At 41.5% G+C, this 13025-nt stretch overlaps 1 protein-coding gene across 1 annotated transcript; it reads left to right on the forward strand.

Annotated features, from left to right (window-relative positions):
- Positions 1-289: 289 nt before the first annotated feature.
- EAF2 (ELL associated factor 2) lies at positions 290-12751 on the forward strand. The gene is made up of 6 exons (XM_065750349.1): positions 290-463; positions 1421-1515; positions 2319-2455; positions 3174-3319; positions 6712-6978; positions 11895-12751. The coding sequence occupies exons 1-6, from the start codon at positions 361-363 to the stop codon at positions 11939-11941; spliced, it is 795 nt and encodes a 264-aa protein (XP_065606421.1). The 5' UTR covers positions 290-360; the 3' UTR covers positions 11942-12751.
- Positions 12752-13025: the final 274 nt, after the last annotated feature.

A 13025-nucleotide genomic window follows, 5' to 3' on the forward strand; every position in this document is an offset into this window, starting at 1 on the left:
CCTTCGTGCCGCGCGGTCGGGGCCGCTCTCCACCAACCAGAGCGCCGCTCTGAAGGAGGAGGGGTCATTTGCATATACGCTCCCGCCCATCCCGTGGGAACGCGCAGGCGCGGCGCCGCAGCGCCCAATCGGCGCTCACGCTGCTCGGTGACGCGCGGCGGGAGGGGCGGAGCTACGAGTGCAGCGCGGAGGCGTGGCCTCGCGCCGAAGGGGCGTGTCCAGCGGCGGCAAGGCTCGACGGGGTGTGTCCGGCGCGGCGCCTTGGCCCCGCCCCCGCGGCGTGAGGGATGTGCGGTGGCGGCGGTGGCGGCCGTAGCCGCCTGTGCGGGCCATGGTGTGAGGTGCGCGTCGCGCGCCGCCATGAACGGGATGGCCCCGCCACTCTTCGAGCCCAAGGAGCGGGTGCTGCAGCTGGGCGAGACCTTCGAGAAGCAGCCGCGCTGTGCCTTCCATACCGTGCGCTGTGAGCTGGGGGCGCGCGGCGGGGCGGGGGGCGGCGGGGGCCGGACCCGGAGGAGCTCGCGTGGCCCGAGGAGCGTCCGTCCCCGCTCTGTGGGAGCGCGGCTCGGCTCGGGCGGCTCTGCCCGCAGCCGGGGCGGTCCCTGCGCGCAGGTTCTCGAGCTCTGCCTTCTGGTCGCGTCCCCTCCTCGGGGACGCAGCCGTCTCCCGCAGCTGTGTGCTCGCGGGGCCGGGGCAGTTCGGAGGCGGTTGCCCGCTTTGCGCTGACTGCGGTAATTTGATGATTTGTTCGGAAGTCTGTTTTGAAATCTCCCTTTCCGACAAGTGAGACAGAGGAACTGGCACGCTCGTCGTCACTGCGCGCACTGAGACCGCTCTGACGCATCCAGACTTTGTTAAATGAGTGAAGGGATCACAGCTGCTGGCTTCCATTGAAGCTCAGAAGTCAGCTTATGGGCGCTGGGATCAGCATCCCGGCTTTCTGAAGTCTGAGCCGCCCAACGGCTGTAGCTTAAAGCAAACATCACTCCTCATTCCTGATGAGAAGCTCTGGAGCTCTGCTAAGCTTGTCCTGCGGGCCCTGAGGGCATTCCGCAGCCCCGAGCTGTGGGCAGGGAGCACTGCTCCGGGTCCCCGTGCTGGGGCTGCTCCCCCCAAGTTCCCCAGCAGCACTGTGCCTGCGGCCCAGGACTCAAACCCACATGTGCTGTAGCACTGAGTAAGGAATTTCCCCTAACATCTCATAGCCCCCCTGGACGTGCTCCAACAAGTCCATGTCCTTGTTGTGCTGCGGGCCCCAGAGCTGAGTGTTGGTGGGGACTCACGAGAGCTGAGCAGAAAGAGACAAAACGTAAAAGGTCATAGTGTAATAGTCTCCAATTGAAATGATATTCAGAGTATGTCTAGGGTTAGGAGGCTCCTGAAGAGCCTGCAAATAATCCAGTTTTATGTTTATTTTTAGATGACTTTAAGCCTGCATCTATTGATACCGCTTGTGAAGGAGAACTTGAAGTTGGCAAAGGTGAACAGGTGACAATAACACTGCCAAATATTGAGGTGAGTGGGTTGGCTGAAGAATGGCATGCATATGGGATGGTATATTTTGCTGTTGTAGAACTGCAGAATGCTCTGGGGTGGAAGGTCCCTTAAAGCCCCTCCAGTGCCAGTCCCCTGCTGTGTATAGGGTCACTGACCCCTAGATTAGGCTGCCTGGCCTTGATCATCCCATAATTATCTCTTATGGCTTATTGTCATAAAAAAATGTTGAACATAGAAGGCTATGAAGTTATAATGCTGTTTCAGAGGTGCCTGTGTGATTTTTGAAGTTTAAGAACAATTGCTCTACTGTGTAAAATTGCTAAGGACCTAAAGGTTAAACAGCTGTGCTGTAGCTTTAAGTGTATTCACTGAATTGGAAATAAGTTGTAGGATGACCCTGAAGTGCTGCACATGCCAAAAAGCTTTATGTGGATGTTGGCAGTGCAAGTTTCCCCTTGGTATTTACTGCTGCTGTAGCACAGTTCTAAAGCAGGAAAGACTGGAAAGGGAAAATTTACTACCTGCCATGCTTTACTGCTCTACTTATAGGTTCCTGAAACCCCTTTTGGTTAAAGGAGTCCTACAGTAAGTATGCTGTGATCTAGAAATAAATTTGAAACTGATTAAATGCAAAAGATGAAATCTCCAGTCAGTTACCAGCTGCTTTTGGTTGAGTCTGATTTGTAATAATCAATAGCATTTCTCAAAGCTAGAAATGATTGCTTATAATGAATTTGTCATCACTGTGATGGCTTGTTTTCTGTTCGTGAGAAGAAAAAGTACTACATGATAATGATTGCTGGACACTTCTGGTTTACCAGGGCTCGACTCCACCAGTGACAGTGTTCAAGGGCTCAAAGAAGCCTTACCTAAAGGAATGTATCTTAATTATCAATCACGACACTGGAGAATGTCGCCTAGAGAAACTTAGTAGTAACATCACTGTGAAGAAAATCAGGTGGGTAATTTACAAGATGAGCAGCTGTCCTCTACTTATTAAGAAAATCTGTTACTGAGTTGAAATTGAGATATGCTGCAGCCCATTACTATTTTTATTGTACCATTGTATTTAGAAAGTCCCTGGCCTTGTTCAATAAAGTGAAAAGCCTGTGTTCTCAACATGACTTTGCTCAGTAGCTTTTGAGTCTTGGCAGAAGTAGTAAAGCTGCTTCTCCTGTTTTCTTTTAACTAAAAAGTGGTACATTGTTAGGAGATGGGTAGCTATTATCTAATGAATAGCGAGGAGGAAAAATCTCTTTGGAGAGTAGTTTGCATGTCTTCTGACTTCTAAACAAGAAAATAGAACAGAGATTCTTTTTGTCTGGTTTCAGTAGTAGCAGTGGCTTGATTTTCCCATACCAAGTTTGTGGGTTGTTTTTTTTCTACTATTGAATCTTCTGAACTTGCTTTCAGCAGAGTTATTAATGAGCGCTCCTGAGTAGCCAGGTACTATAACAAATCAACTAACAAAGAGTTCAAAAGTTATTGGCACTGTATTTGCAATATATATATTACATCCATATCTAATTATATGTTAGTAAAATTAATGAATTTTAAGCATAATGATGCTTTTTAAGAAGATATGGCATAACTTGAGGTATGGCATCCCCTGTATTTCTGCTTTTTTCCTTGTATCCCATCTTCTGGAGTAATGACAGGTTTTTCTTTTTGAACAGAGCTGAAGGAAGCAGTAAGGTCCAGTCTCGTATAGAACAGCAACAGCAGCAAATCCGAAACTCAACTAAGACTCCAAACAACGTTAAAAATTCCCCACCAAAAGATAAGATGTTTCCATCTTCTCCTATGGATGACATTGAGCGAGGTAAATTCTGTGGCTATATAAGTTTTAGAAACTTTGCTCTTAACTAGCACTTTTTAATAGCAGTGGGTTTTTTTTTTTTAGTTTGATATCCACTCCAGAAGCTGATTGCTAAGCACTTTGCCCTCATACTTTGGTTCAGGTGGTAGCAAGGCAGTGTTTGAATCTTAACCTTAAAATCAGGTGAATCATTAGGCTTAATGCCACAAGTTTTGCTGCTTTTACTGATTTATCTTTTTCTCCTGCTACAGCTTTAATCAAGCAGAAAATAGGTCATATTGTGGTACTGGAACCAGCATAGTCACTTCCCATTTTGACACAGCTTCTTATTCTATTTCTCTGCGTTCAGCAAACATATAGGTTGCAGTGCATTACAGCTCAAGTCTTGAATTCCCAGATGAGACTTGTGAAAGGTGATGTTCAAGTGGGGGGGAGGAAAAAAACAGCTAAGTGCCTGCACAAGTCACCTCTTGAACAGTGCTATGTGCTGTGTTCTTGAGACACTGGTTTGGTGAGGCACGTATTTTGTGCAGTAGCAGGCCTTATTACCTTTTGGAGGGCAGGGAAAATGGCAGGTGGTAATTACTTGCTACAGAAATACTAACAGGTGACAGTTTCAATCAGAATTTATGTCTATCTCCAAAGATGCTCTGAATTCCTTCAAATAGGTTTTTCAGATGTGCCACTACACAATTTTTTTTATTTTGGGTTTAAACACTGAGCCAAACTTTTTACACTACAGAACAGTACTAGACTAGAGCTGGGGTTGCAAAGATGAAGGAAGACTTGAGTGAATCAAATAAAACAATGCTTTTTCTTGGAGCTGTTTTGTTTTGGAGGAGTGGGAGTGTTGAACATATTGCAAGATGTTGAAGTGGCTGCCAAAATACATCAAAGTCTTTTGTACCACTGCTTCAATTTTGAGTGCTACTGAGGAAAATGCAGAATAATTGAGAAACAAGGCTGGAAGGGACCTCTTAGGGTCATCTAGTCCATCCTTCTGTCCTAAGGTCAGATTTCTGATGATTTTTTTCCTGTGTTCTTCAAGCTTTCTGGTGATGGATTTTGAGTTCACCCTGGCAGTTTATTCCAGGTCTTTGTCTTTCTTATGGTTTATATTCATCATGTAAGTATAGGCCAGATTACTCCACTGCTTTTAAGTACACCATAATGTGCTCAGAAAACTGCTATGTATTTCCCATTCTTTATCCAAAATGATACCATCTGGATCATTCTTTCTTAGAAGTTAAGTTTTCTAGATCACTGAATTCACTGTCACTCTCCTCTAGCAAACCAGTTACCAATTCAGCTGAGGTCTTTTTGAGCAAGGCTGCCTTACTGGCACTGCCTTCATAGGTGAAGACCAGATAGTATCTCATCTCAGTATAATGCTTGTCATTTCTGCTGCAGCACGATACAGTAGAACTGTGTTTAGTGATCCACTGTAACAGGCTCTTCCAAAGTGTTGTCTGCTTAATCATTCTTCATCCTGTGGTTGTGTAACTGACTATTCCTGTTTAAGTATGCTACTTTGAACTTGTTACTATCTTCATTTTCTGGGGCGGGAGGACGGTCACTCTGCATTTCTCATCCAGTATGTGTATAGCCATTCTTTCTCTGTCTGAAAACTTTTTTTTTTTTTTAAGGAAATTCAGTTGTTTCAAAATTCAAGGCAAAGTTCTCATTCATCAGTTTTTGGTACTCCTAGCTTAAATTTTTTTTAATCAGTAGTCACAGGTGAGAGCAGGCAGGAGGAGGAATTAAGTGCATAGGACTTGAGTGCTACATCTTGATTAGCTTACAACCTCAGATGGGTGGTAGATCAGTTTGCTGTTCCTTTGACCTTTCTCTTCTGGAATTGTTTTGAAGTATTATCATGATTTTTCTCCTAGCTGCTTTCTAATTTTTTCTTAGCTTTTCTGGCTTCTTTTCCATGCTGATGTTGTATATACTTGCCCCTAGCTGTAGGATGCTTCTGACTTTTTTTAACCTCTTTTTTTTTCTTTGTTTGAGTCAGCCAATGTGGTCTTTTATTGTACTTTCTATTCTTCCTTGGCTTTGAGTTAGTTTGTCCTTGTAGTCATAGCCATGCTGTTTCAGGAACTGTCAGTTTTCCTGGGCGCCTTTCTTTCCTTTACACTGGCCTTTGATAAGGCTGACTGGCCTAGACACCTTTTCCTTTAGACTGACCTTTGATAATGCAGAATTGGAAGCATTCATGGAAATTTGTGTATAACTTAATCTTTTGTTCTTCCTTCTTGATTTAAGTCTTGAACAATCTTCTTGATCGCTTTCATTTTCAATGTGTTCTTCCATATTCAATGGATTTGGGGTAAGATGAGCTACCTTCCTACGTGCCTTTCATGTCTGCTATATCAAAGCTGTTCCTGAAGTACTCTGAGTGCTTGTAAGACCATGACAGCAAATGGCTGGGCAGTTACAACCTTGTGTGATGAGTCTTCTGCCCTCTGAATTACTCAAGCTGATGCATGCAATCTCCATCCAGCATGGTTCAGTGGTCTGTTTCAGGCTTCTCATTTCAGCAGCACCCTTATTATGCCTAATTATTATGTGTACTCTGTGCAAAAACTTAGTTTCCTCTGTGTTAAACTTTTGCAGTTTTGATAATTAATAGCTAACTGCACAATACAACATATCGAGCCATACTGTTCTAAATATTGTTATATTTAGGTGAATTATTTTGCCAAGAATACAAGACTGATGTGTTAACTTCAAGTATTTCTTGTCTCCCTCTTGTTGATCTAACTTTCTTTTTTTGCCAAGTCTGTAAAGAGAAAAGGGATTTGGTGAAATGATCTTAATGTGAAACTGTAGATGGTTCCTTTGGATATTCCGTGTGCTTAACTTAATTTTGATTGAAATGTCATGTTGTCCACATGTGTGCTGATTGCAGTGCTGAACTGCTGGAAGGTATTTTGGCTGCAGTTACTGACATTTTGCTGCTAACTTCTTTATGTGATTGTAACTGCAGTTTTTAATCAGGGAAAGACATCATTAGAGAGCTAGGGAAAACATAGAAGACTTGCTAGTTGCAGAAATTAAAGGCTATGTGGGATGCATTACCCTGTGGAATGTGGGGTTCTCATTTGGGTTCACAGTTAACCTTGTTCTAGTACTTGACTTGAAAGGGGGAAAACTGCCCAAGCTCTGGGAGAAGAAAACCACATGACAGACTAGATGTTTGCTTGTACCCTTTTCTTCTAAGGTTTTCTGATTTCTATTTTTTTTTCCTCCAAATAATGTGTTGATTCATGATCATAAAAAAAAAATACATTTATACATACAGGTAAATACCTTGTACATACAGGTACATTTTCTTTGTCCTTATACATCAACTATAACTCTAACTGAGAAATGAATCCTATTGTTTGCAGAACTAAAAGCAGAAGCCAGCATCATGGATCAGCTGAGTAGTTCTGACAGTTCATCTGACTCCAAAAGTTCTTCATCCTCTTCATCAAGTAGTGAAAATAGTTCCAGTGATTCTGAAGACGAGGAAGCGAGGCCCTCTCTTCCTATGTCGATGCCATATCTGCAGCCACAACCTACAGTGTCTGCTATCCCTCATCAGGCTGTTCCTGACAAAGATGCCAGTCATAACAGGTCCCAGGAGAACAGTGGTCATATGATGAATACACTACGTAAGTACAAAGACTGTTCTTTTCTTAGTACTCAATTCCAGACATTGAGATTGGAAAGGAAACCATATTGTTTTTAAGTATGTCTCTGTTTTAATTAAAACTGTGGGAAGCAATGCTAAGGTTTGATTGTTCAGCTGAGGTCTGAATTAGACACTAGGCTGGAAGGCTTTTGGTCCCAAGAGATACTAAATTAAAGCTGGTGAAGTTCTAAGCTGTTCTGGCTTCCTCTCAGTTCCATACATTGAGACTGCAGAGCAGTGATTTTGTAATGAAAATACTTGAACTTGCAGGGCACTCTCAAAACATATAATTTCTTGGTTAGAACTATGGGAAAGATACCACACCGACAATTCTTTGAATTACAGTAGAGATGGTATATTCTTAGCTACTTCAGTTACTATTATTCATGGCACTGTTCCAACTGGACAGCATGGCAAGACTTTCTTTTGCACATAAGGAAGGCAGTTGTTTATTTTCAGGTGGTGCTATCTTATTCCACCAATTCAATCAACTAAAAATGTCATTTGAAGAGTGCTGCTGCTGTGTTCTTCAAGAAGTGGTTGCTGCACAGCTTGGAATATGTTGCTGAGTGTTGTCCAAAGAGAGTTTGGACAGAGGTGGGGAAAAAAATCAGTAGGTAGAGTCTCAAATTTGCTGCCTAAATAAGCAAACTTATTTAAAGCTTTCACATGTAGAAGTTGTAAGCATTCAGCTGTTTGAAAACTAATGTCTTTAATTAGGTGTTCTAACTGCAGGCTCACAATATGAAGAGAATTCTGTAAAACCCTGCTGTGCTGCCCAAGATCTCTAAGGTGTATCATTCATATGTAAACTGGTTTTACTGAAATCATAGGCCCCGGCAGGTCTGCTTTTATTTCAGCACTTAGAACAAGTAGTTGGTTGTTTTTCAGTCTTTTTTTTTGTAGCAAGTATTTAAATACTTAAATATCTGTGGTTACTTACGTACTGTGTTATCAGAGATGACATCAGATGGAAAGATCCTGTGACTTCGTGTGCCAAGAACTAAATGCTATCTTTTTACTGTCAGCATAGAGAACAATGTCTTCATGTTTCTAATTTGTGTGACTTCAAAATGTGCCATTTACTTCAACCCTTATTCACAAATGAGATTTACTGCTCTTCATGCTTTAATTAAAGCTGCTAAGAAAATGAGATGAAACTCTTCCTCCTGTGACAGAATCCCAGCTGGCAAAACTTCCACTGGGAAATACACTTAAGAGTACAGGTGGCCAACTCTACTAGTTCCAGCAGTCATAGTGTGAAAGTGCTGTTGAAACATGGCAACATCAAAGCCATCACAGAGAAAGTTGATGACTTAGTGTTTGAGAACTATGTAGACAGGTGAAACCTTCTGATTGTGAGAGCTGTGGCCAGCAGCAGTATGTTCAAGTGGAGACCAGGGATTGACATCGAGACTGATGCTGTTTAACATTTGTCAGCGTCCTGGGCAGTAGGATCCAGTGCACCCTCAGAAAGTTTGCTGATGATGCCAATCTGTGTGGTGCAGTCAACACCCTAAAGAGAAGGGATGCCAACCAGAATGACCTTGACAGGCTTGCGTGGTGGGCTTGTGCAAACCTTATGAAGTTCTGCATCAGTGTAATCCAAAGCACCAACACAGGCTGGGGGGGAATTGATTGAAAGCAGCCCTGAGGAGGTCTTTGAGGATGTTGGAATCATAGGATATCCTAAGTTAGAAGAGTTTTACAAGGGTTGTTTAGTCTGACTCCTGGCTCTAGAGAAGACCACAAAAAAAATCACACTGTCTGAGAGTGTTGTTCAGGCACTTCTTGAACTCTGTCAAGCTCAGTGCCATGACAGCTTCTCTGGGCAGGCTGTTCCAGTGTCTGAACACCCTCACAGTGAAGAACTTTTCTTGCTCTCTAACCTGAATGTCCCCTGTTGTCACTTCATGCTGTTCCCTTTGGTTCTTCTGGTGGTTGCTGGGAAGAGGAGATCAGCACAGCACCTGCCCTTCCTCTTCCACTCACAAGGAAGCTGTAGGCTCGATGAGGTCTCCCCTCAGTCTCCTCTTTTTTAGGCTTAACAGGTTGCCCAGAGAAGCTGTGGATGTCCTGTCCCTGGAGATATTCAAAGCCAGGTTGCGTGGGGATTTGGGCAGTGTGATCTGGTGGGTGGCAATCATGCCTGCTGCAGGGAGATTGGAACTGGATGATCTTTAAATTCCTTTCCAACCAGATTTTGGGAGGATCCCAGTTCTATGTACTGCTCAATTCTATACCTAACTTGACTACTGTTAACATTTAAAATACACTTCCAACTAGACAAAGATTTTAAAAAGTCACTTTAAGGGAGAATGTTTCCTCTAGTTCCCTTATTGAGGAAATTTGGCTGGAGAGAGTAAATAACAGTGAAACCTGGAGGCACTAAATGAATAGCACATGGTTCTAGCTTGAATGACAGGATTCTCTGTTGGGGTCCTGTACAGTCATTTCTTCCATCTCAAATGTTTCTCAAAAATAAAACACTGAAGCAACGAATGTCAGCACAAACAAACAGCTTGCTTGTCTAATCCTGTTCTGAGGTTTGACCACATATGTGCGTGACTAGTTTTGTACACCTCTGCAGAATCAAGGCCGTGCTGGGTAATTAGTGAAGTTTTCCTTTGGCTTGCTGTGTGCAGGCAGAAGTTTGGGGAAAGGGTTAGAGGTTTCATCTTAGGTGTTTGAATCATACAGTTGAGGTTTTGTGGAAATTGGGAGATGGAGGAGCATAGTAAGAAAATACTTCTGTCAGATGTAAATAATTTACCTTCTCAGGAATCCAGGGCTCAAAGCTGCCTCCTTACCCTCAGCAGCAGGGCCTACTCCTGGAATCCTGCTGCTTTCTCTTTCTCCCTTCGGAGCAGATTGAAGCTCACAACTTGCCTTTAAGAAAGCTTGTAAATGCTGATGCTAGTTAATCTCTTTGCAAATATTTGAACATATGTTGCTTTATGTTTACTTGTAAACAAAAGTTATGCTAAGAGAAGTCTAATTTTCTGGGAGAAAATCACACTGACCATACTGGGGCAATATCTCATGTATGCAACTTCCAACACAGACTTCAGTTCTCTTGATTCTTTTTGATGCTGATGCAGCAGCTAGGCATGAAATACTGTTCTTTGCATTTATTTGGTGTTGAACTCTAGTCTGTTATTTTGCATCTTTCTCAAGGTGCTCTTTTAGAGGTAGAGTTAGAAAAATGGGCTGGAAAGTTTTCCCTGAAATATATCTGAAGGTATTATTTCTGACTCTGGAACTTGGAGTCCTTGCTTTTCCCATCTGCTGGTTTTCTCAAGCATTGGTATTTCTGGCTAGTGTTATTCAGTTTGTGTAATTGCTATTAACTGTGTTGAAATAACTTCTGAAGGCTGCAGAATCATTATTTGGAAGGTTATCTTGTTCTTACTGCAGCCATCTCTCAAAGTAGGTAATGCATAATAGGATTAGGTTTTCCAGGAACTCTTTGATTGTTTTCCTTTGAGTGATAAATACTTGAGTTTAATTTGCTAATGCCATTCTCTGCCTTGAAATATTGTTTCTCAGTTTAATATATCGTCCTGAACAATTTCTGACAAATTACTTCTTTCTTTCAAAATTGCTTTCTAAATATCATAAATGATATGGCTGTAGATATTCTTTAGAATTGAAAAGAAAAATGACTACAGAATTTTAAAGATTACTGAAAAGATCCATCTTCAGTATTCTTGTTCCATACAAACAGTGTTTTCTGCTTTGTTGCAGACTCATGCACCACACTTCCTAAGCTTTAGTGATGACATAGTGAAAAACAAAGGAAAGCTAAATGCAGCCATGTTAAAGACATCAGTGTTCTAGCAGAAATGATATGCCTGATAACAGAACATATGATCTGAGTGTCTTGCTGGTTTTACCCTGGTTGAGGTTACTCCTATCCATCTGCAGAAGTGATCTGTGGAGGGTGAAATGTGAAAACACTGCACCTACTGAGTTTCAGAAAGTTTGTGCTTTTTGGCTCATTTCTGAACAGTGTGAAGGATGCTATTTTTTTTTGTCTGTTTGGCAACAGAGGTGTGAAGAGAATCATACTAGCTGGAAGAAATTCTGAACTAAACAAAATGGGGTGCTGCTGATGTGGTATTGATTTTTTTTAATATAAATAAACTAACAACAAAATCAAATACAGTAGTAAGTTTTATATATATATAATATAAATATGATATATTATACGTATATTATATATATAAACTTACTACTGTATTTGTTGTTGGTTTTTCTCTGACCCTGGAAAGATTCCTTCCCTCAATTCCCATAAGCTTATGGACATTCATTACAAGCACGCTGTAGTCTCTGTTCTTAATTTTCCCATTTTGAAATACACAGCACTTTAATTTGGAAGCTATATATGTGAAACTGCTTTTGATGTTCTGTTTGTTCACTTGTTCTAAAACCTGTTTGAAATAGTAGGTCACTGATACATCTTTAAAAGGTACATCAAACAACTGCTGCTCTTGATTGAGACATGGCTTTGTTTTCAAGCACAGCTGAGTGCATTCAAATGTTTATTGAAAAGAAAAAAACCCTACAACTTGTTTTTCACAAAACTGCATTTGCTAGCAGTTTTCCTATTTATGAAGCATGAAAATGTGGGTGGCAAAGATAGTTAGGTGTCAGCTGTTGTGATCTTGTAATAGCAAATGCTTTTGTGACTAATAAGCTAATGGCTCTCCTGCTAAGATTTTAAAATTGCAGAAGTGAGGGCTCTGTGTCTCTGTCACAGAAGAGCTGGCTTCTACGCTTACGTGGAAACTAATACCAAGTGGGTGCAAGCCTTTAATTGGGAAAGGGGAAAACCTTGACAGAAGAGAAATATTTCCTTGAAAATGACTAACATGATGACTCTCTCTCTTTTAGGAAATGACTTGCAGCTGAGTGAATCTGGAAGTGATAGTGATGACTGAACAAATCTTTGGCCTTAAATGTATCACTTTTTTTTTTGCTAAATATGTCTTAGCATCTGTTTTGCACTAAGATTAGATTACCAGAGACTGGAATGAATGTCCTTGATTTTGATAATAAAGGCATCCTAATTTTCTACTGACACATGGAGTCCATAACACAGAGGCATTGATATATTGTCAGTGCTATGGTTATGTGTTTACCTTTCAAATTACTGTATTTACAGTAAAATTGTGTATGATCTGAATTTAATTATTTTGCCTCAGCCACCTGTTGTACTTGAAAATGATTTGTAACAGATTTGTAACAGCTAGTTACTTTATATAAATAGTTATAGGACGGAGAAATTTCTGCTATTTATGGAGGCGAGTTTCCTTTCTATCATTTAAATGGTGGATGCTGATCTCACAGCTTTAACTTGGAGGGAGTGAAAGGAGAGTAACTAAATGAGGTCCGCTGTGTCAGCTATGCTTTTTGTTCAGTTCACAGTTTATGCCTTTAAGGAAACTGCTGAATAATGTGGTCCACTTGTGCAGTTACAGTTTACAATCGTTCAACACATTGCTGAATTCCTAATTTCATTGTGTTATAGGGCTTTATATTCTGAGCCTCAAGATTCCTGAGGGAACCTGTCTATTCTCTGCCTTTTTTTATGTAACTTGAATAGGCTGTCTTTCTACAACCTTTTTGTATCTAAATTTAGATCACTGCGGAGACAACAAGGAATTTTCTTCATTTAATTCTGTAATGGAAATCAAAAATTTTCTTTGTAGGAGTATAAAAGTAATTTAATAAAGCAATATTTATCATTTTATTGTCTGAACCTGTTTTTGCTGGTTAAAGATTCCACCTTCTACTCATGGCAGTCGTGCCATTGAAAGGGCCATACCATTCTCCTGCTTTCTATCTCTCTGTCACTAACATGCAGTCCTCACCCAGTATGCTTGAGACTGAAGACTTGGGTGTTTGTTGCTTTTGCTTGCATTGAGGAAGCCCTCATGAAGAGCTTGCTGTAAGTTTACAGCAATGCCAGTGACAGGTGAGTGTATATAACAGATTGTATCCAGATGCAATTGCTAAGCCATA

Source organism: Cyrtonyx montezumae, unplaced genomic scaffold, assembly GCF_038088225.1.
Source record: "Cyrtonyx montezumae isolate F1298 unplaced genomic scaffold, pur_monq_1.0 scaffold_7, whole genome shotgun sequence".
Taxonomy (NCBI): Eukaryota; Metazoa; Chordata; class Aves; order Galliformes; family Odontophoridae; genus Cyrtonyx; species Cyrtonyx montezumae.

Coding starts and splice junctions, on each gene's coding strand:
- EAF2 (XM_065750349.1), top strand. CDS start 361: ATGAACGGGATGGCCCCGCCACTCTTCGAGCCCAAGGAGCGGGTGCTG. Junction 1,516..2,318: donor TAACACTGCCAAATATTGAG/GTGAGTGGGTTG, acceptor CTGGTTTACCAG/GGCTCGACTCCACCAGTGAC. Junction 6,979..11,894: donor TCATATGATGAATACACTAC/GTAAGTACAAAG, acceptor TCTCTCTTTTAG/GAAATGACTTGCAGCTGAGT.